Raw genomic sequence first — 22870 nt, forward strand, 5'->3', positions numbered from 1 at the left:
TTCTAACTACCTTCAATCGATTCCACAGAATTTTTTGCATACAAAATACTACTTTTGATCAACCGCATTCAGCCTCTTTCTGAAATGCAGAGCCAGGTTTATCTTTATACCTGAATTATGGGAGGAATTGGGATAAAACGGGTGCACACGTTTCGGGTGGTCAGTCTAACTATATTCAAACGTTAAACTGGGCTTTTACATAAGAATTACAACTTTTGATCAGCCGCATATAGCCTTTTACCGAAATATAAAGGCAGGATTAACTTCAAACTTTGGTTTTGCGGAGAATTGGGCTAAAATGGATGTATAAGTTTCGTGAGATCATTATAATTATCCTCAGTTGATTCTCTGGACTTTTTTTCATAAGAAATACTAATTTTGGTCAGCCATATTCAACTTTCTTCCGAGTTATATAATCAGTTTTGAACATAAACTCAAACGAAAATGGGAATTGGTGCCAAACAGTTTGAATTAATATATTGTCTTCGAATTAATAAATTTTCGTACAGACTGAAATACTATACTAACTTAAACCTATTTTCAATTTGAACATTTCTCTACTTAAGTTAAAGTCAAAATGATGAAAAACGCTATTGAAGAGCTGACAGCAAACATCTACCGGGTTATTCTGGCCGTACTGCGTGCGATGAGTAGAGCGCCGAAAGAAGTCCACTCTCCGCAGAGACCTACCAAAGTCCAGCTTAGCGAGAAGCAGAGGGCAGTCAATGTTGTCAGCGAGAAGATCGAACACAAAAAGTCGCTGCAGAAAAATTCTCCTGTTTCGTAGCGTAGGCAGGTTGATAAGAGCACAACGATGCTCATACGGTGGTAGTTCAAATCGATTTCGCCAGGGAAGCCGTCGAAGGGCATACCGGTCGAAGCTCTTTTGCACCCGTTCTATGCGATTAATGTGTACGGTGTGATACGGGCCCAAACGATAACTCCATACTCTAGAATGCTGCGTACCAGACTGATGTACAGTGCCTTCAGGCAGTAGACGTCGTTGAAATCTTGGGTGTTTCGTTTGATGAGTCCTAGTATTGCAAAGGCTTTAGCAGTAACTGCATTGAAGTGTTCGATGAAACGTAGCTTACGGTCAAGTATAACACCAAGGTCCTTGATTGATGAAACTCGTTTTACTGGGGCAGCGCTCACTGCATACTCAAACGTAATTGGCGAGAGTATTCGTGTGAATGTGATTATGTTGCATTTCTGAATGTTTATAGTCATTCCGTTTCTATCACACCAACTCATGATCCTATCTATGTCCATCTGAAGTGCACAACAATCTACCAGAGTTGTTATGATGCGATAAATTTTCAGATCATCTGCGTACATCACCTTACACGATGTCAATTCGCTGCAAATGTCATTCACAAAGAGCACGAAGAGAAGAGGTCCAAGGTGACTCTCTTGAGGTACACCCGATGTGATGTCGAATGGGTCTGAAAGTACAGTTCCAAGTCGCACAGATGCACTGCGGTTTGTAAGGTACGAGAAGATCCAATTGGTCAGCCAGTCCGGAAATCCGATTCGCCTCAACTTTTCAACAGCTAGCTGATGAGGAAGGCGATTGAAGGCTTTGGAGAAATCTACATACACTGCATCAATTTGTTGTCGTTTCTCTAATTTATCAATCAGCGTTGACACATAGCTCATTAAGTTCGTCGTTGTTGAGCGCTTTCTAACAAACCCATGCTGATCTGTAGTGATGATGTGTTTTACTACAGGGTAGAGAATATCTAACAGCATACTTTCAAAAACTTTTGGGAGGCAGCTCAGGATTGAATTTCCCCTGTAATTTATGACGTCATGGACGTTACCGGCTTTATGAATTGGAGTTATTAAAGCCTCCTTCCACTTGGCGGGAAAAATACTTTCACCGAGAGAGCGATTGAAAAGCATGGATATCGGTACAGCTAACGATGAAGAGCATTCCTTGACGAAACATGGTTGTATTCCGTCCGATCCTGGTCCCTTTGAACCGTCAACACCACGTAGATTGGTGTACACTTCGGACATGATAGTGTACCGTGCGGTCGTTGTAAATACTAGCACTAAATTTTTCAGACCTTTTTACATAAGAAACATTTTTTCTGGTAACGTCATTCAGCCTTTTTAAAAAAGTCGCGTTTTGGGTCCATTTTTTCCCACTGTGTGATGTGTATGTTTTGATTGCATTTTTCTTTAAGGGGTTAAAATTGGTTTTAAGGTGAGCCAACATATTTTTTATTAAATTTGATAAACTGATTGTGCGCATGTCGAGGAGAATTTCATCAATTTAGGAGCACTACAACTTAAGTTTGAGCTATTCATAGACCGCTAGTTGGGACCGCTGCCTCAAAACACATAACATTTCAGCTGCCGCTGCACACTGATTAATGATCGTGGAATTCGGAACTGGCTATTTATTGTAGAAATACACCCATTTCACCTAACCTAAATGACTGTAGATAAAAAGTTCCACCTTGCCCCACCTTTTTCTCTTCGTGGCTATAATGTTAAACTCTAGACTAGTCACAAACAAAATTTCAGATGCCGCCATCTGCCGCTTCGTGGTAAAAGATGTAAAATTTTTGTGCGTCTTTTTTTCAATCTTTATGATGAAAACACCCTTTAAATGTCATGATAACATTTATCTCTCTTTTAACTTTTTCTCTTAATGTATGTTTTTGAAAATTTAGAAATAAACCAAAACTTTCCACAGATTTTTTTCATAAAAAAATGCATAAATTAATCTTTTCGATTTTTTTTAAATGTCATGTAGCGCCATATACATAGGTTGTAAAGCATAAGTGTTTTTAGTACTTATGTTGAACATATCAAAACAAATAACTTTACCGAAACTTTTTGATAGGACACCCCTGTAAAAAGATATTACTGATCTAGATCAGTTATTGCTTATCTACTTATGCCTATTAGGGCATCGTGATTTTTTTTTTGAATTTTCAAAGAACCCTCTCATTTTGTGACAAATGTCAAAGTAAGCTCAGATGCCAAATTTTACATCATTTGGCCAATTATAGACTCCTGCCCACTTCGTTTGAAATTTTTGAAATTGGTACTATGGGACAATATGGAGGAAAAATATGTTAAATGCCATAACTTTTGAACTGGAATTCACAAAATTACAATTCATACCTCATTTTAAAGAAAATAACCTTAGTATTTGAATGGATATATTTTTGTTTCTCGAAAAATACAGGAAAGTGCGGTACTGGGTCAGTTTGTCCCCAATATAACCAACCCAATATAATTTTCTAAATTTTTTCTGAGTGATGCAAATCATTCATATTTTGCAATTTTTCTAATATAAAAAAATCTCAGAAATCGAGCGGAACTTTTTTAATCTTTCTCCAAATACGTGAAGTTGGAATGAAGCCATAGCCTTTTGTCGTTCATATTAAATTTTATCATTTTCTCGTGCATACATCTCTATTATTATTCAATAAACTTTCATAAAACTAACTTGTTGAATGTAGAAAATACTTAGGAATAAAATAAAAATAGATTCGTTACTGGCAAAATTCATAAATTTCAATTTTTTGTCATTAACTATACAAATCACATTTCTTTCATTAAATGTCCTAATACCTCAACTTCGCCTATTTTTCCAGGAATGAAACTTTTCTCATGTGATCCCTGAGATTATTTTACACTAAAAGTAGTAAATAAAATAAAAAAATGTTAAATAGAATTATTATATGCGATTTAATGATAAAAATGTGAAATCGAGACTAAATGTCAGAACATTTGATGTTTATGAATTTTTTCGGTAACGAATCTATTTTTATTGTGTTCCTCAGGATTTTCAACGTTCAACAAGGTACAGTTTATTAAAATTGAGTGAAGAATAATAGAGAAACATGCACAAGAAAATGATAAAATTTAATTTGCATTACAAAAAGCCCCATTGCCCCAACTTCTCGTATTCGGACAAAATTCAAAATGGTTCGATTTCTGATATTTTCTCACATTAGAAAAACTGCAAAATGTGTATGATTTGCATCACGGAGCAGATTTTTTTTAAAAAATAGGGGATTTTGGGGATAAAATGACCCAGTACCACACTTTCCCGTATTTTTCGAGAACAAAAATATCTCCATTCAAATACTAAGGCATGAATTGTAATTTTCTGAGTGCTACTTCAAAAGTTATAGCATTTAATATATTTTTCCTCCATATTTTTCCATAGTACTAAGTTCAAAATTTTCTATCGAAGGGTCTATAATTGTCCAAATGATGTGAAATTTGGTATCTGAGCATCTAGCCTAATAATAATAAAAAAAATTCTGCCATGCTCCAATGCCTATCTACTTACTTATGGTTGTTTCCATCCACGATATTTTGCTGAACACACCGATCCTCCAAGATACATACCCAGAGCGCTAAAGGTTACTCAACAGGCCAGCCAGCAGGTGCTGAAGCGGTCCGGTGGTCTCGGGTGGAGCGTAGCTTCCTGTTCACTGGCGCTTAATCGACCCACTGCTAATCCCCGGCGGTGGATGTAGCCTACTATCAAATAACCCGGTAAGATATCGAGGTCAGTCCGGCGATTCCGGTGGAGTCTGGCGTACGGTTCGTTGGCGCCCAGACGATCCGAACCTGGTGCCACGTAGCATACTACTCAACTGGACTTAATCTACACCGGCAGAGAGTTCTCCGGCAGCGGAATTTCTCCCGAGACCCGATTTGTGGATTCATGGCGGCCGGTGGTGCTACTTTATTGATCTCTTCGCCACTTTCTCTGCAGCTCGAAGAGTATACTCGTAACTACTTCATTGACAGCATCCCAGATATGTTCGTCGTGGCATATCTCTTCGACGATATTGTCGACTGTCATTCCAGACTTCCGGAAGCATCCTTGCCCGGACAAAAACTGCGGCTAATGAAAGTGCATCCAAGCTGACACATTTGGGATAAGTCGGCGGGTTCACCTTTCTTTCTCGGCGTTCTTCCATCCTTGCTACCACTTAGCCAACGAGTCCGCTCAGACCAGTCTCCCTGCATTTCGTGCATTCCTCTGCTGATAGTATTCAACATTATCAGCCAGAGTTTTTACAGTTGGTAACCTGCACTACCTCGGTCTAGTGGTGAGCCAGCTGCAACTTGACGACAGCCATGCAGGTTTCCACGATGCCTATTGTCTCTGCCATCAACATCTTCACTTCCTCAAGGGTCTCGCCGGTTATCGTCAGGACAGCATTATCTGAAAAGCCGACTATCGCAACTCTCCTGGGCAGTTCCAGTGTTAATACTCCATTGTACATTATATTGCGGAATATGGAATCCTGAGGTACTTTCGCCGTGACCCTAATCAACATGTTCCCCACGTTCGTTTAGTAGACCAAAGGATCTGAAAGTAACTTTTCTCGATTCTTGCACAGATAGTCCGGAGCCCGCATTTTGTGCAACACAACGGCAATCGCACCCCAGCTGGCACTGTTGAACGCGTTCTTCACGTCTATCATTACCACGGTGCAGATGGCCTCCACCGTCGAGATCCCTTTACGGAATCCAAATTGCGTCTGCAATAGTCCGTTCTCGCTTTCAGTGAAGTTCGTCAGCATGTTGAGGTTGACCCTTTCCTGAATTCTACCAAGAGTATCCAGCAGGCATATAGACCGATACGGTTTTGGAACTCCTGGTGTTTTCCCTGGTTTTGGCATCAACATCAGCTTCTGGATTTTCTAAGTGATCGGGTAGTAGTGTTCGTTCAGGCCTTTGTGCACTATCCAGAACCTGTCAAGAAACTGTAGGATCTAGGTCTTCAGTACCACGTTGGGGATACCGTCCGGACCGGGAGATTTCTTCGCTTTCGGCCCTTTGGCCATTATAAGGAGCTCTTCGTTGGAGACTCGATTGTCACAAGCATTTCGCCCGTCTGCATCAACGTACGGTGTAACCGACCATGCGGTTGGGTCGTGCTTCGAGAAAAGATCCTCCACGAAAATTTTCAATTTGTCAGCCCACATTCCAGCTGGCGTCGTAGAGTGAGTAGAGGCTGCAGAGTCCCGGACAGATCTTATCTGTACAGAAAACGTGGACGGAGAGAAGGGACATATTGCTAGAGACTGCATAAAGCAGCTCTGCACAAAGGCTTCTTATGCACAGAGTACAAAAGGGCGAAGGCAGGCCAATGTTGATGGAGATAACCCAGCTTAATCTCAATCATTGCGACATTACACAGCAACTGTTGTGGCAGTCAACAACAGAAACGAAGTGCAACGTTGAAATTATTGCAGAGCCCTATCGTGTTGTTCCCGATAACGGTTACTGGGTAGTGGATATTGCAGTTTTGTCGTGTGTGTATGTATGTATGTGGCGAATTATAGACGTCTCAGTAATCCCTGGACCGATTTGCACAGACATAGTGTCGAGCAGAGCTGCCATTTATACAGATTTTCAAGCGCAGATACAGACCTGGTATAGAATACAGATGTAATACAGATTTACATTACACACATTACAGATTCATACAGATTTTTTTGAAATTTGGATTGATAATGTTTGTGGCGGATTCTTTCTGCAGCCGTTTTCATTACCAATGGCTGCTTGTTCAATAAATTATTGCCAAATAAACCATAAAATTGGAATTTATAGTAGGCAATACTTCAAACTTGAGCATTTAACCATCTATTATCAAAATTCTTTTTCTTTATTGAAGACAGACTAGTACAGATTTTGTTATAACAAGCATACAGATTTTCAACCAAATCATCTGGCAGCTCTAGGTGAAAGGTTCAACCTTCTCATGAGCTGCTATTGATTTTTTTTGCCAATCGGAGTTCCGGTTCTGGAGGTGCTGCTTGAAGCGTGCGACCACACAGAAATTGTTCATATAAATTGGTGCAATACATATTGACAATAAAAATTAAAGTTAACATCCACCATCGCCGGCCAAAATGAGCAGCAAGTTAAAATTGAACTACTACTCATTAAACTAATTAAGTATGATATTTTTGCGTTCAAGTTTTCGTGGCTGGCGAGTCATTGTACAAAGGTGCAAAGTGTACTAAGAATGTAATAGACATTTCCACAATTATATCAAACATAATCAGCCATGGAGTGATGGTTTGGAGAAATAAGAAAGGCGCAATTACACAACTAAGTGGATTAAAACAGGTTTTTCTTTATTGTATCAGCTGGATTGTATAGAGAGATGAGCCTATTTTCGCCATGTTTTTTTACCACCCTACCGATCTGAAGCCGTTGGTTAGAGCTGCGTCTGCTATTTTGGTTCAACGTATGGAGTCAAATGGTAGCGCAACAAAAGAGTGACTCGATTCTAGTTTTCGTTGCGCTCAAGCACGATAATTTCACTGTTCTCAGCGCATATGCACTATTATCTTGACTCTTTACAACGAAGCAAAGCTTTTAATGCCAATTTGTAGGGTTTCCATTGATTGTAGGGAGTAATTAATGGATTAGTGAGGCACGCTCTTTAGTATGGTGAAAATAGGCACTTTACCCTACAATATTATATAAATAACTAATAACAAACTATAAGGCAGAATTATCAGTAGTCAATTTCGTCATGTTGGAATTAATAGGTCGATATTTTTGCAAAAAATATTCGCCCGAAATAAAACAAGATCGATGGAATGTTACATTCATCTTTATTGTAGCCAATGTATACCTTAGGGTACAAATTAATGAAAATTATGGTTTTAACAGAGCAGCTTATCTCCTAGGATTTTCAACTTTCCAATCAGTTCAATAAATAGTCGAAATGTTGAAAGCGATACTGTAGTATTATCCTTTTTCTAGAAATGTTACATATAAATAAGCCGGCTAGAAGATCGAGAATATGTTTTTCCCCTATTGCATATAGACATTTATTTATTCGATGCAAAAAGAATATAGCATTTATGTGAGTGAGTGATGGACTGTTGCTAAAAATACCTACATATGGCAGCATCTTTATATTATATTTTTCTGTGGCGTGGTTTTGAAAAAATAGCCAAAAATAAATTGCTTGCGTAAAATAATACTAGCTTCTGTAGTATATCTACCGTTCTGTTTGTCGCTCGATTAAAGTTATTCAATAGTAGGAATTTCCGTTGATTATCACTCTAAAAGGAAATACTAGTTGACTCTTGCCGATAGTTACTTCACAATTCACTCTCATTTCAATTCTTGATATCACTGATGCGTCTGCTGAGGGTGGCGTTCTTTCTGCCGACCGTACCGTTGCTGCGGTGAGTTGGGTATAGGTTGAGCGGAGCCAGGTTAGGATTTTCAATCCGGGTCGGTGATGAAACAATCGATCGGTTCCGGTTGAGTGATCCAATCACTTCCTGGGGTTCTTGGTAACCCGAGTCCATGTCATCAAAGTTATTATACGATTCCATCAGTGGTGTCGGATCCTCATAGTCGTAATCTACGAATCCGGAGTTCTCGAACGAGTTTTTGTTCTTTACGATGGTACTTTGGTTTGACGGTATATACTGCTCGTGCTTACTACCGTAATCTATTACTTCGTAGTGATCTTCTGGGTTACAGTAAGAATCTGAGATGAAGTGCTGAGTCGTTCCGTGTGGAGTCAAAGTGGCCCACAGAGTGCGATTGTCAGGAACAATCTGCTGATTGGTTGGGTATAGGATTGTTCCTGGCATAAATCCGGATTTTGTCGTTCCAAGATGTGCATCATTAAGCGACGCCAATGGTGGATGCTTTAAGTTGCTATCATGGTATGAGTAGTTGTAAGCTCTGAAAAATAGAAAAAGTCAAATATAAATTGTCTTGTTGTCCTACTGCAAACAACTCTTACTCTCTGCATTTAATTAAAATCATCGCGAGAAGAGCTCCTAGCAGCAGCACGCCGACACAGGACGAAACCAGCACAAAAACCCATGTGTCATCCATCCCTGCGGTTGTAATATATTGGTGGGGAAAAGGATGAAAAGCATACAATTAACACACTCCCCATTCGGATGTTGAAAAATCGATTTAAATTATTCACCAGTTCCTGACAGCTCAATGAAATCCATTCCAGACTGCTCGTTTGCCTTCAAGGAAGGTTCACACATGAAGGCGGCTATACAAGACAGGGAATTATTAGCCGGGCGTGGGGCCAGTGCATTCCGGGGCAGCAGAAAGGATGACAACGGTGGCGGAGGCATCGATAGAATCATATCGGGCGGTGGCCCCAATTCGGAGCAATCGCCTTGGCAGTTCATTTTCTGGTAGATCCTGTTTCCAATAAATAAAAAAACAATTACATCACTTCTTCAATAATACCGTCTGTGCCCAAAACGGACCACACTAATTATACGACGATTAAAACAATCTCAAGAACGGAAACCCAAATCACAGCAACTTACTTTTGAGAATTTACTGCTTGCGATGTCCTGTTTCACTTAAGGAATTCCCAACAGTTGGTGAAAAACTGAAAGTTTCTCCATCAAACAAAAAGGAGACGCATGCGCGTGTGACATCGCGCGCCTTACAGGACACCTTTCTCACCCATGCTGCACAGCATAACCAGCATCAGCTAGGAAAAAGGAAGGCTGATGTTTGCTGTTATTGATTTCGGTGTTATGCGCGGGGAGGAAGAATATAGAAACAAAAGGGAGTACATACCATTATACAAAGCTGAGCAGCTATGTATCTGTAGTTATGGAATTGAATGGTGTAAAATCTGCAACACTTTTACTCTCTATAAAGCTATTTAATTACAACGATAGAGGGACAATCTAACTTGTTGGAACGGACATTGTGGACGAAATTTTGTTAGTTAAATGGATAATAATTTGTTATATAATTTTACTGATGTGTGATTTTACCCCATACTGCTCGTAGAAACAATCAGGCCTCATAGGTGTGTCTTTACAAGTTGAATGCTTCGGAAAAAGTAATTTTCTTCTCAGGTTTTGTTAGTAATATGAATAAAGAATGTGTAGATGAAATTAATATTAACTAAATATATATATATGAATAAAGATTATAAGCTGACCATGTATTTAAAAAAATAGTTTATTAAAAAAATCATATGATACACTGAATAAGGAAATCATTGTTCGTTCACAATGCAATGATTATTACTGCAACCTCGCTACATAATATATCTATTTCAATTCACCTATTTGTGAAATTGTACATTTCTAATTGACGCAAACTACAATTCCATGACTGGTATGTACGCAGTAAAAACAGTGTTTTTTCGTCAATTGTTTGATGCTGTCACAAAGGACTTTTCAATTGGTAACATGTTACAATTTACCAGGTGTATAAGCTTATATCCGCTGTTTTCTTGGTCAAAAAACTGATTTTTTATATAGAACGCAAAAAAATAGCTTGTTCAAAGTATTTGCCCTCGCTGGCTACACATTTTTCTCATCTCTCGATAATTTTTTTTGGGTTTTTTTGTTTTTTTTACCTCTGCCATTTTTTTTGGCCTTTGCCATTTTCGGGTGTCTTTGTACGAATCCTTAGATTTTTTAACGTTTATTTTACAATAAACGTACAGAAACCTTAAACTTTGAAGATTTTTTCAGAGGCTGGACCTAGTCTTATGAACCAAACAACTAAGCTCACCAAATTGGGTAAATGTTTGCTATCGAGAAGGAGTTATCAAAAGACACCGCTGCATAGTGGTCGGAAACCCCAAAAACGTAAACTTAATTCACTAGAGGCCTAACGATCGAATATATTCACAGTGTGTCTTTGGACGAACTGTTCGTAAGAATATTCCCCACAACCTGAAAAAAATTAAAATTTGGCATGGCTTACTACGATCAAACTATCAACTTTTTATGATGACGAGGTAGAAAGTTGATGTCTTCGACAAAGTTTTAGAAATGCTCGTAATCAAACCTTCTTACGTTTATTATTATCTGCTAGCTGGTGCTGAGAACATCTCGGCGGCGGTATTTCACCGTATACCAATGCCGATTTTCGCGATCCATATCGCTGCCACTCCAACGGAATAATCATCGGCGGAAAATTTTTTCTGGACAACGATATCCCGATTTTTAGCTCTTTAGCTGCCGTTGCTAGCCCGCTGACCAACATCTGCTGTGTACTCACTACTGTTGCTAATATCGAAGCTTGTCGAAACGCGAACCGATCCTTCAGAGAAGCCGTCCAGCCATCCCTCGCAAAGTTTCGTTCTTGGTTTCTTTATTGACTTGTTTCTAGAGTGACCGAACTCAAATGACATTTTATGTGTCAAAACTGTTTGCAGTATATTTTTTCCTGAACAGGAAGTTAATAAATTTTTAAAAGTAATTCAAAACCCTCTTGGGGGAGGGGGGTTAAACACCCAAACTCCCCCCCCCCCCGTTGCGCACGGCCCTGGACCTGATTACACAAGGGAAAATGTAAGTTGTCATATACTTATGATGTGCAATGATTAATGTAAATAGATGTCGAACTCACACAAAAAAATGTATGACATTTCTATGGTAGCTAAATATGCTCAGTAACGCCATCTATGAGCAAACAGCGGATTAAAGCTAATACACCTGGTACATTCAAATTTTGAAGATAATACGAGCTGTTTCCCTGCAACAATGGTCAAATTATTAACCTTAGGTTACACCACTGTAGAGAACGAAAAATAGGCATATTTCGGGAATCTTGCGCAATAAAGACGCGAATGGAGATCTTAAAAAATGGGAATTATATATTAGTAAATTGTGCATAATTTTTTCAAAAAATTTTGTCACAGGATGGCGACTGTGCAATATTTTCCCACTCGTGCGTAAGCAATTTTGAATATACATACGGCAAAAAAAATCTAAACGAAAAACGTGAAAAACGTAAAATTTTTAGAACACTCTTCTGTTAATTACAGCTGCTTGCTCATTTGCTGACGACACTGTTCTGTTAAATGCAGCTAAGGATATAGATGAAGCCGTGGTACATTTGAGTGAAGACTTGCATTCCCTTGCTCGTTGGTTAAAATTTAAACAGCACATGTTCAAATTTTGCTAAAACTAAATACATGATTATGCTATCGGCTAATACTTGTCCTGACGTTAATGTTGATATAAATGGTGAGACTATTGATCGCCTTTAAGTCTCACATCAACAATGTCATCAAAAAGATTCCTAAAAACTACGGTGTATCGTGTGAAAAATGATTTAACAATTAATAGTAAAAGCTGTTTTGGTAAAAATATATTTGCATTTCCCTACATCAATATGCTAATATTTTACAAGTGATAAACAATGTTACAATTTTTTGTGGCACTTTATTTAACCAAGTAAAATCTAATTAATTAAATTTGGTAACAAATTGTGGTACCGGAAATACCGGTGTCGAAAAACCAGGGAATACCGACCTATATATGCAAAACTTTTGATAAATTTATATCTATTTGATATACCTAATCTAGAGCTAAAACTTGACGAGAATCAAGATGCCTTTTGTCTCCAGAAACCTATACGGTAATAATTGGTATCAAATGACACACTCAACAATAGAATTATGCAGTATAAGCAAACACAAATCGCGACAGTAAAGTTGTTAGTTATCTTAGATTTTCAAAGCCACACTGGACATTCAGAAGTATTTATAGGCACTCAGAAGCGACGTGCTGTTTTTATGGTCTATGTTGTGACACGAGTGCAATTTTGACAGAATAACGAACTCACTTGCGGTAAATGTAATGATTTCTTTTCCATTGAGGAACTATGAAAATTTGAGCCGAGAGAGAATGGTTTATTCAGTTATGTGTGCTATAAGGCTTTCTATACATAGGGTAAACAAGTCTAATACGCCCTCCTTAAGCAAAAATAGCTAGGGGAATGTGGTCGGTTGTCGGCACCCTTTTGTTTTTGGCTCAGAGCAAAGCATTGCAAAATATAGAGGCATAAGCATACCAATGGAAAGCTAGAGGCCTTAGCTAATAAGCGGTGACAGAATTTAATTTATGATAAAATGACCATTTTGCCATTTAGAAAAATGTGTCGACACACTAAGAAAATTTATTAAAAATGGCAAAATATGCATGAAAATCAAAGGCATTTTGAACATAATTCTTCATCAAAACCAATTTGTATGTGAAAAACTGGTACGAATAACACGCACTGCTAATGCACTGACGTATCCTATTCACTGTTATTGAGTGAATTTCAGACAGTCTATTTTTTTAAAAGCTTCAGACTAATCAGATAGAAGTGCACGTTGGCACGTGGTCTGAGGGGGGGGGGGGGGGGGAGGTCTACAAGGTAATCTTGCTCTCCCACCAAATTGTCTGGAAAAAATTATGAATGATAAATCAAAAAAAATCTAACAATTCAATACAAGCCTGTATCTCGGCGAGAGTTTTTTGTATCTTGGATAGCCTAGAAAATGTTCTAACAAATTTATATGAAAATGATGTAGAATAAGTTTGTTAGGAGACTTAGAACTTCCACAAGGCAGTGTTTTTCTTCCAGTGATTGCCATAGTTAACGAATAACGTATAACACAGGTTAAATGATATGCGACTCTAGTGACGAGAGCATTCGATGTTTCCATCTTAGCCAGACTTAGGTTTGTATGCTTTTAACTTGTAAGCGCACCTGTTCAAATTCGAGCCTAGCAAGGGTATATGAGCTAGAGAACTGTATCGTGCCAATCGTTTGGCAAAATCATATGCTTTCCTGATCAATTGTCTTGAGTCAATTACTGGTTCTACCAGAAGTGTCTGCTCTAAATTTGAGCTAAATCGGCCAAGTCTAAGGTCCAGACCAACGTGCTTGAAGTTTGCGTGGGATTTATTGATAGTTTACATGGAAAAAGGCAATCTGGGCGTGTTTTCGCCGCTAGGTGGCATTTATTTATTTATTTATTTATTTATTTATTTATTTATGTATCATCGGACATTATAGTCTAAATGATTCGAGTGGGAAAAAGTCCGTTTGAGTTGGCCTCCTCCTACCAGGCGCCACCCTCAAATGGACGTAAAAACCACTATCTTTTCGTAAGGTTAAAGTACAAAGTCAAGTAAAATTACATGTCAGGTTTCTTATTACTAATACACATAATAATCACAGTAAACGCAATCTTCTTAAATTGCTTGCAAATATTTTCGAGGAGTCACCAAACTCAAAAGCAGCGTCAGCACGAGAAAAGGTTCGAATCATTGAAGACAGTGGCTCATGGAATCCAAAAGACGTCCGATGGAACCTCGGCAATAATAATGATGTATCTCGTGTTATCCTTGCTACTCGGAAATCTAAGCGGGACAGCAATTCAGGCGCATCACATTCTCCATTTAAGATTTTCACCAAGGTAGTAGCTTGCTGGATACTACGACGACATTCTAAAGTCTCCAAATTGAGCAGCTGGCAACGGTCACGGTACGGTGGTAAATTTTGCGGGTCCCGCCAAGGCAAGTTCCTAAGAGCTAAGCGTATAAACCTTTTCTGGACTCTTTCCAATTTTAAACACCAAGTTAGATGATGCGGATTCCAAACCGGTGAGACGAACTCGAGGATTGGTCTAACCAATGCGCAGTATAGGGATTTTAGACAGTAAGGATCCGTAAAATCCCGTGAAATCTTCGAAATAAATCCCAACTGCCGATTTGCTTTCGCAATTATGTTGGTCATGTGAGAATTGAAGGACAGTTTGTGGTCAAGAATTACACCCAGGTCACAGACTTCTTTGACTCTTTGTAGCGCAACCCCGTCGATACTGTAATCGAAGATTAACGGATCGTTCTTCCTATGGAACGTCATCACGGAGCATTTGGCAATATTTACGGTAAGCTGATTCATTCGACACCACTTCACAAAGCGATCCAAAAGTGCTTGCAGCTGGCGGCAGTCCTCAACTGACTGGATGACTAAGTACAGCTTAAGGTCGTCAGCAAATATGAGCTTGCACCCGGAACCTAACACTACTGCTACATCATTAAAAAACAGTGAGAAAAGTAGTGGGCCCAGATTGCTGCCTTGCGGTACACCTGATCTATTGGTAAACGGAGCCGATATAGAAGAGTCCAATTTCACACAAAGCGTTCTGTGCGTAAGGTAGGAGCGTAACCACGATGTAAGCTTGTCGGACGCTCCTAACTTGTACAACTTCTTGAGAAGAATTTCATGGTCGATTCGGTCAAAAGCTGCTTTCAAATCTGTGTATATAGTGTCCACTTGTGTTTTCTTCTCCATGCAATTGATGCAAGTTGACGTAAATTCGAGCAGGTTTGTTAAAACGGATCGCCCGGGCATGAAGCCATGTTGGTCTGGGGAGATGAAACTTCCTGTACGGCTGAGGATGAATTGATTGACAACAATTTCAAACAACTTAGATCCAGCTGAAAGATTCGTTATTCCGCGGTACTGCTTGATATTTCGCTTATCTCCGGCTTTGAACACTGGGAACATGTAGGATTGCTTCCAAACTTCGGGGAACTTAGCCTGGTCAAATGATTGGTTGAAGATGCGAGACAAAGGTTCAGCCAAAGCGACGGCACAGCGACAGTAAACTGCAGCTGGAATCCCATCTGGTCCAGGGGAGAAAGAGCTTTTTAGCTTTCTTGCAGCTGCTATTACCATGTCGGGTGAAACCAAAAAGGTACTTAAATCAGCGATATCTTGCGGAACAGTTCCTAATGCGATTTCGGTTTCCTGATCAGACGCTGAACAGGGAGCAAAGACGGAGGCGAAATGATTGGCAAACAATTCACAGGCTGTTGCAGTGGACGACGCTGCCTTTCCATCGAGGTACACATTGGAAGGAACGCTGTGATTTTTCCGTTTAGAATTCACAAAGTTCCAAAATCCTTTGGGATTACTTCGTAAGCCTACTTGAACTCGTTGTACATACGATCTATACAGAACAGCGTTGAGATTCCGGTATGCTTCACTGGCAACGTGAAAATCGTGACTTGTAGCCGGCGATCGTTTGCGACGAAGTTTGCGTTGGCATGCATTTCGTTTTCGGCGAAGGGATCGCAGCGTCGATGTACTCCACGCCGGGGAAACAGGCTGTCGTTTTACCGGGAGATTATTCTGCAACCAGTCCTGAATTACTCGGCAGAAGTTCATAGTCATTGCATCTGCATCGCTGTTTCCTAGATGCATTGACCAATCCAGATGGAGCAAATAATCACACAGCTCGGAAAAATCAATCCTGCGATAATTCAGCTGTTGGCTAGTTGGAACAACTACTGGCATAGCCGGACAACTAGGCGATTGCATCGTGACAACTAGCGGAGGGTGGTGCGTGTCGACGGGTAGAAGGGGGGATACTGACTTCTCGACCGAAATGTTGTGGTGCATCGAGCAGAAAACTAAGTCAAGGACCCGTCCGATTTGATTGGCGTGTACATTAAACTGGTTAAGATTTAAAAAATCCATTCCCTCAATTAAGGCGGAACTTGTTGGCGGTAACTGGGCAGCATTTTTAACTTGGATTACGTTGTCTTGCGATAACCAACTCAAGCGTGGTTGATTGTAATCTCCGCAAACCAAGACAGTGTCCTCAATTGATCCCTTGTCACAAAGCTCACGCACTGATGCAATGTGTGACTCAATCATACAGACATCTCTACTGTTGTCTGGAGGAATATATATTGCGCAAAGAAAAAGCTTACGTCCATTGATGAATGCCGATACGCAGACTTGTTCCAAATTAGTCCCGTGGGTAATGTTCACACGTGAACTAGAATGTTGCTGAGCAACAGCGATCAGAACACCTCCGAAGGTGGATTTCGTACTGTTGGTTTTGTTCCTATCGCAGCGGAATACATTATAGGAACTGCCGAAAAGTTGAAGAGACTCGATCCGATCATCAAGACCAGTTTCTGTCATAATAACGACATCGAAATTGCAATCGCGTACAGCAAGAAAGGCAGCATCAATTTTGGTTCGTAACCCACGTACGTTCTGGTAATAAAGCCAGATACCGTTGAGGTGATCATGTGAAACAGTGGGAGATTGTGTCTGCAAATGGGTAAACTCTTTCAACGTGTGTGTAGCATCAGACCTAGCTTCGGGAAGACATATACGCTCTATATTTTTACCTGACGAACCAGGGTTGGCACTAGTTTCCAAATGATTCCCCGAGCTTGTAGTTTGAGGCCCAGGTAGGTTGGCGTGCGTGAACTGCAACGGCTGTAATTGCGAGGTTTCTCTCAATGTGATTGCAGTATCAATCCTAGCTTCGTGAAGACATATACTCTCGAATTTTTTACCTGGCCAACCAGGGTAGGCACTGGTTTCCTTTCCGGACAGCTCCATTATTACAGGTAATTGCTACGAGTAATCAATCCTCGATCTAGCCAGCTTTAGGCGCCTTGAATAAAGCGGGCAATCCAAACTCCACGCAGCGTGATTCTCGCTCATTTTCTCGGTGGCAGACTGTGCTGCTGCATTCATTCCAACACAGTTCACACACTTCGCGTTAGCGGCTTCGCAGTCTTTGGCTTTGTGGCCTTCCGCACATTTTGGGCAACATACTGGCTTGGAGCAGGCCTGTGCTTTGTGGCCATATTCAGAGCAATTGTAGCATCGGAAAACATCGACGTCTTCGAAGATTCGGCAGCGGTCCCAGCCAATGTTGACACGTTGAAGTTTTAGCAAGCAGTTGTAGGTGTTGGCATCAGTTTCCAATGTTATTACAAAGGGATTGTTCTTCACATGCTCTCGTTTCTGTGATTTCACGATCTTAAGCTCACAGGATTCCGGCAGACTGTTCTGTGCTTTTAGTTTTCCAATAATTTCATCCTGGGAAAACTCTTCCGAGATTCCAGTCACTTTGATTCTCGGTTTGAGCGGTTTTTGAATCTCGATGTCATATTTCTCGGAGAGCAACTCTTTGGAAGTAGACACTAGTTTTAGAGCGAGTTCGCTAGAATCACATCTAACGGCCACCGCGCCATTATCTTTAAATCTCACATCTTTGACAGAGAATGTAGTCGGATCAAGGTTAATTCGGATGTCTTTTTTAGTTATTTCAGCTACTTGAGAAGTTTTAGGCTTGAAAATCACCGTTTGTTCAATCTTTCGCACAGTTTTTGACTTCGGTACTGGCGTTTTATTTTCACACTCAGTAAAAGCTGGCGAAAGATTTTCATTCTGCACAACGTCGTGCTCGTTATCACGGATGATTCTGCGACGCTTTCCAGACCTTAAAAGACCACCTTCCTCAATTGTGGGAAAATCGCATGAGCTATTTTTCAGTGCTGGTCGCTCTATCGTACCTGTCCGTTTTGCCTTCGAGCGTGACAGAGCTTCTGTGCCACGTACTGTTTATACTAGACTCTCATGACAAAGAAGACAATTCGCACCAATATTATCTTTTCAATGGAGTGAGATAGAAAGTTGGTGTCTTCCACAAAGTTGTATGAAATGTTTTTTGGAGTAATTCATCTGAAGAAGTCAAGGAATCTATCTTCATTGGAAAATGCTAGGACGCCACTACTCTATCTGAAAAAATTAGGAACTAAAATTTTTACGAATTAAATTTTTTTTGGAACATTCATATTCTACTGAATTCAACCATTTTTTGGTAAAACAATAAGTTCATGGATAACGACTTCCGAACCACCACCATGGCTAGGTCTCGTTCCAAACAAACTAAGATACCACTCGTTAAATAATTCAATATCTTTTCTATTCAAGTCGGATCGCTTTGCTGTCTTCGACAAAGTTGGTTCCTTGTTTATGACAATCTGGTGTAAACAGTGCTACCAAGTGGTGAAAACACGATGAGTGGATTTTCTCCATGTAAATTGTCTTTCTCCATGTAAATTGTCAAAAACACTAAACACGAATTCGCCATCTTGATTTTCCGAATGGTGTCAAAAATCGATCTCTGGCATCTAATTCGTATCTACTTTTAAGTAGATTTTCACTTGCTCAAAAAATATGTTGGTTGTTGAACTGAACATACGAGTCTGTTTGCATCAGCAATAGAGGATCATTTATAAATTACGTAACGCTTTTAGGTGGGGGGAGGTGGTACAACGAATTGTGACATGTTGTGATATATGGGGAAGGGGAAGTAAGCTAGAACGTTACATAGCATGTTTTACAGAAGAATTTTTTTAAGGAATTTGTTACGTTACAGTGGAGGGGGCGATAGAGATATTTGTAGCAATTTGTTACATGGGGGAGAGGCCGAAGTTAATTTTGGACAATTTTTGCGTTACGTAATTTATGAATGGTAACTAGGCACAAAAAGAACGTGCTAATATAGTACACAAGAAATATTTGTCAGAATGACCATGTCTGCTTTCTGTCAAAAGTTACGACGGGGTGCCTACAACCGGTCACCGATCACTTTACCCAATATTTCAACGTTGAACACTATGATCTGCGCATCAGCTACTCTAAATTATTAGTTAGAAATTAGTTCCTGTTTCATTTTTTATTAAAAATATTCTATTACAATTATTATTACACATTTTTCAAAGAAGCTGAAATTTTACTTTCTTCTTTCACCCAAGGCGAACTGACTCAGTTTACAGTGTAAGATGCCCACAACAAAAGGATGGTATGCCCTACAGCAATCGGTGAGTATGCCCATAACAATGGGGTTATATGATCTAATCGAATTATGGAAATTTTTATCATGCTGAAAAAAGGTCACATAATGTATGTAACCTCGATTTACTTTAAAAAATCAGTAGGGGAATTGTGGGAAAAACCGACACTGTGGGTAAAACCGACACCCCACAACTTTGCCTAGAAATCAAATTTTTATTCATTTCATAATGATACATTATTATTAGTACGATTATGTAGAGCATTTGAATAAAAATTGGATTTACGTTAGTGCGCCGAATGTCAGAAAAATAAACAAAACATACGACAGCAGCGTTCATACTCGTCTGGATGTAAAATTTCGTTGGTAGATTTTAAGGTTTTAACCGAACAAAAGCTTTTCAAATCACCCCATTTTTCAGTACCTATTATTATCGGCCTTTCCTATGATCAATTAGATGCATTGAAGACGAGTTTGAGAAATTCAATATTTTTAATTGCTTTTATAAAAAAATGTGCGCTGTTGGGGTAAAACCGACACCCTTTGGTTAGGGTAAAACCGACACACTGTTAAGATGGTTGTGTTTACTTGCGATTCATTACAAAAGGCTGGGGATCTTTGTGACACTTCAATTACACTATTAGCACACTATAGTAATAGCTGAAATACACAGAAATACTTTTATTGTGTTTATTTCTTATAAGTCTCTTTAAAAATCAAAAATGGGAATTTTTGCTTATCTAATTCTTTCGAAGCTTTTGCTATTTCTCCAAAAAGCTCATCAAACCGAATTTCTAGTGTTTTCTTGGTTTGTCATAGACGAACTTTATCACAATGAGACAATGATATTATGTATACCCCAATAGATCGTTGATAATCAGAGTCCGAAAAATCAAATCTGAAAAAGATAGTTTTACTAAGAAATGTGTGTGTGTCACTTATAAGTGAATGAATCCAATTAGCAGTACGTAGAACGCTTGCAAATCTTCTCTTACGAAATAAAATGACACTGGAAGTTGCAATGATGTGCGCATGTATTATTTGGAAATACTCATATCAATAAATAATCCTATAGCATAAAATACTCTTATTTATAGTACTACGCTTTCGAACTTTCTTCCCCTCACTACATGATGAAGCAATGAAAAGCACATATTTTGCATCATACATAATCACACTTTATTAATCACGCATATATCTAATTTTTAATAAAGATAAAGATTTTAATAAAGTGGAGAGAAAATAAATTAAAGGGGGTGTCGATCTTACCCCTATAGGGTGTCGGTTTTACCCGCAGTGCCTACAAAAAGCCACTTTGTTTTTCAAGTTTTACAACCAATAATTTTTAATGAAATGAATTTTTCGAAGCGCTGAAAAAATTAAGTCTTGTTAAGAATTTTCTGAAGAAGAATTGTGCATTAAAATTATAATTTTATTGGTTTTGTGGCAACTTAGAAAAAGTGTTAAGCTTAAGGTGTCGGTTTTAACCATAATTCCTCTATTGCTGTTGTTTAAAACACAAAATTGCCCAAAACGTTGTAGGGCACTTTGTCCGGTGATGAGCTTTTGTGAAGACATGAACTTTATTGTTCTAATAAGCTACTTGAAATATCAAATCCGATTGTTTCTAATTGGCTGAAATGCTTATAGAAAAATAGTGGTAAATTACATCGAAATAGCTCTTTTGAAATTTTGTTTATATTGTTGTTTTGCAGCATATTAAAATACCAAACTGAAGTACGTTGATTTCATGAAATGATAATGTTATCAGTCATTTTTACTTCTCAGATAACTGGGGAGTCCTGGGAATAGAAGTGGAGCAATTTGCCCCGGTATGGCGTATTATACTCTCTTACTCTACCTTTTTCGATTGTAGTTGATTTTTACGTTGCAAACTGGAAGCTAACTTTACTACAGAGTTTTACTCTTTGATGGGGCCATATTTGACCCATAATCAAACGTTTCAGTATAAGGGCCCGTTGCAAAATATAGATCAGCAATATGGTATCATATGTTTAACGGTTATGTCTAACTTCAATCATATTGAACGGAATATTTTAACTAATGGGCCTAACATAATTACAACGATCTTGTATAAAACTTCAAAGTATTTACAACTCCATACAACACATATTTTTTGATAATGTTTCATAAGCAAGTTTCCGATTGGTTTCCATTATTCGCTGTGTGCCGACATAATTAGTTTGTGGCGTCACGTCTGGTTTCGGTTTGCTGTTTATTCTCTATCGATTTAGTACATAATGATTTACAAGGTATCCGTACAAGTGTTGAGGAGGGAAATAGAACCGCTAAAAAGCAATTGAATCAATAAGCTCACCAAACCACGGAATCAAAGAATATCTTCTGGTAAAATGTGACATACCTTTGATGAGTAAGTGACACATTAACATGCTTTATTGATCAGATTACTTGCTAAGCATACCAAATTCTGATCAATAAAATCATGATTTTGAAGGTTTAAATCTGGTAAGCCATTTCTGGGCTATATTATTCAAGAAATACTACATGATTATCACATTGGTGATGTTCTCAATTTATTTTAATTTCACGTTCAACAATCCTCTAAGGTACTAGGGATAGTCGTTTCACTGGCCGAGCAACAGTGGTTGTTAAAAATTCTATAATGATTTTGAAATGACTAGATGATTTTTAGAAATGAATGCGCAGGGCTTTCTTGGAATGCCGTCTGCCTGCCGTACTGACTCGGGATTTGGCGTACGTAGCTTGGTCTGGGCTATAAAAAGGGCTTATTGTTTGATTATTGATCGGGCTTGTCGCTTACTCATCACTAGAAATGCCTTTGAGAACATCAAGGGGAAAAGTTCTTAAAAATCCCAAATCACCTTTCTCTAGTGCGACATCGACATGCGGACAACTATGTGGATTCACTTCTTTTGGGCTGAGCTGAACCCCATTATCGTTCTACCATTGAAGCAAGTCTTTGCAGTTATGGCTGCTGGATAGATCTGCCCATAATGTAACTTGAGCATAATGAGACTTAATGCAGAGCAACATCCCTTTTATGTACTTACGAAGTCGTCCAAAAATGTTCCACAAAAATAATTCCCTTGCCAACAATTTTTTTTTGAGGATTTATCCTCGAAAACAAACTTAAATATGCTAGAAAACGCGTAGCCTTGTAAAATTTGAGCCCGAGATTTATTTGAAATAGGCTTTTGCATAAGTTTCATCGTTGATCCAGACACCTCCATCGAGTTTCGTCGACACCGTGCCGTAAAGTTCAAGAACACAAATTGTGCCTCTGTTTTTTTGGAGCTAGCGTCAATCCGGCGCTAGCTTAGTCCTGTTACTAAGCTAGTATCGGATTCTGATGAGACGAAGTCGAAACGCTAATTCCATAACTAGTTTAGTTATAGGTTTTGTGACCTTCACTCGCCAAGATTTTTGGAGATGGATGGA

The 22870-nt window shown here is 39.0% G+C and overlaps 1 protein-coding gene across 1 annotated transcript; it reads right to left on the bottom strand.

Moving 5' to 3' along the window:
• Positions 1-7600: 7600 nt before the first annotated feature.
• On the bottom strand, positions 7601-9484 carry LOC131681740 (uncharacterized). Its single transcript, XM_058962728.1, has 4 exons — positions 9327-9484; positions 8966-9195; positions 8774-8870; positions 7601-8712 (listed from the first exon to the last, which is right to left on the bottom strand). The coding sequence occupies exons 2-4, from the start codon at positions 9180-9182 to the stop codon at positions 8133-8135; spliced, it is 894 nt and encodes a 297-aa protein (XP_058818711.1). The 5' UTR covers positions 9183-9195; positions 9327-9484; the 3' UTR covers positions 7601-8132.
• Between the last annotated feature and the right edge of the window lie 13386 nt (positions 9485-22870).

The sequence above is a fragment of the Topomyia yanbarensis genome, chromosome 2 (assembly GCF_030247195.1).
Source record: "Topomyia yanbarensis strain Yona2022 chromosome 2, ASM3024719v1, whole genome shotgun sequence".
NCBI classification, from domain to species: domain Eukaryota; kingdom Metazoa; phylum Arthropoda; class Insecta; order Diptera; family Culicidae; genus Topomyia; species Topomyia yanbarensis.

Bases quoted from the DNA above. Each gene is read 5' to 3' on its own strand.
- LOC131681740 (XM_058962728.1), bottom strand. From the start codon at position 9,182: ATGAACTGCCAAGGCGATTGCTCCGAATTGGGGCCACCGCCCGATATG. The intron at 8,871-8,965 runs GTGAATAATTTA...TTACAACCGCAG, and splicing joins CATTGAGCTGTCAGGAACTG to GGATGGATGACACATGGGTT. The intron at 8,713-8,773 runs GTAAGAGTTGTT...TCTATTTTTCAG, and splicing joins ATTTTAATTAAATGCAGAGA to AGCTTACAACTACTCATACC.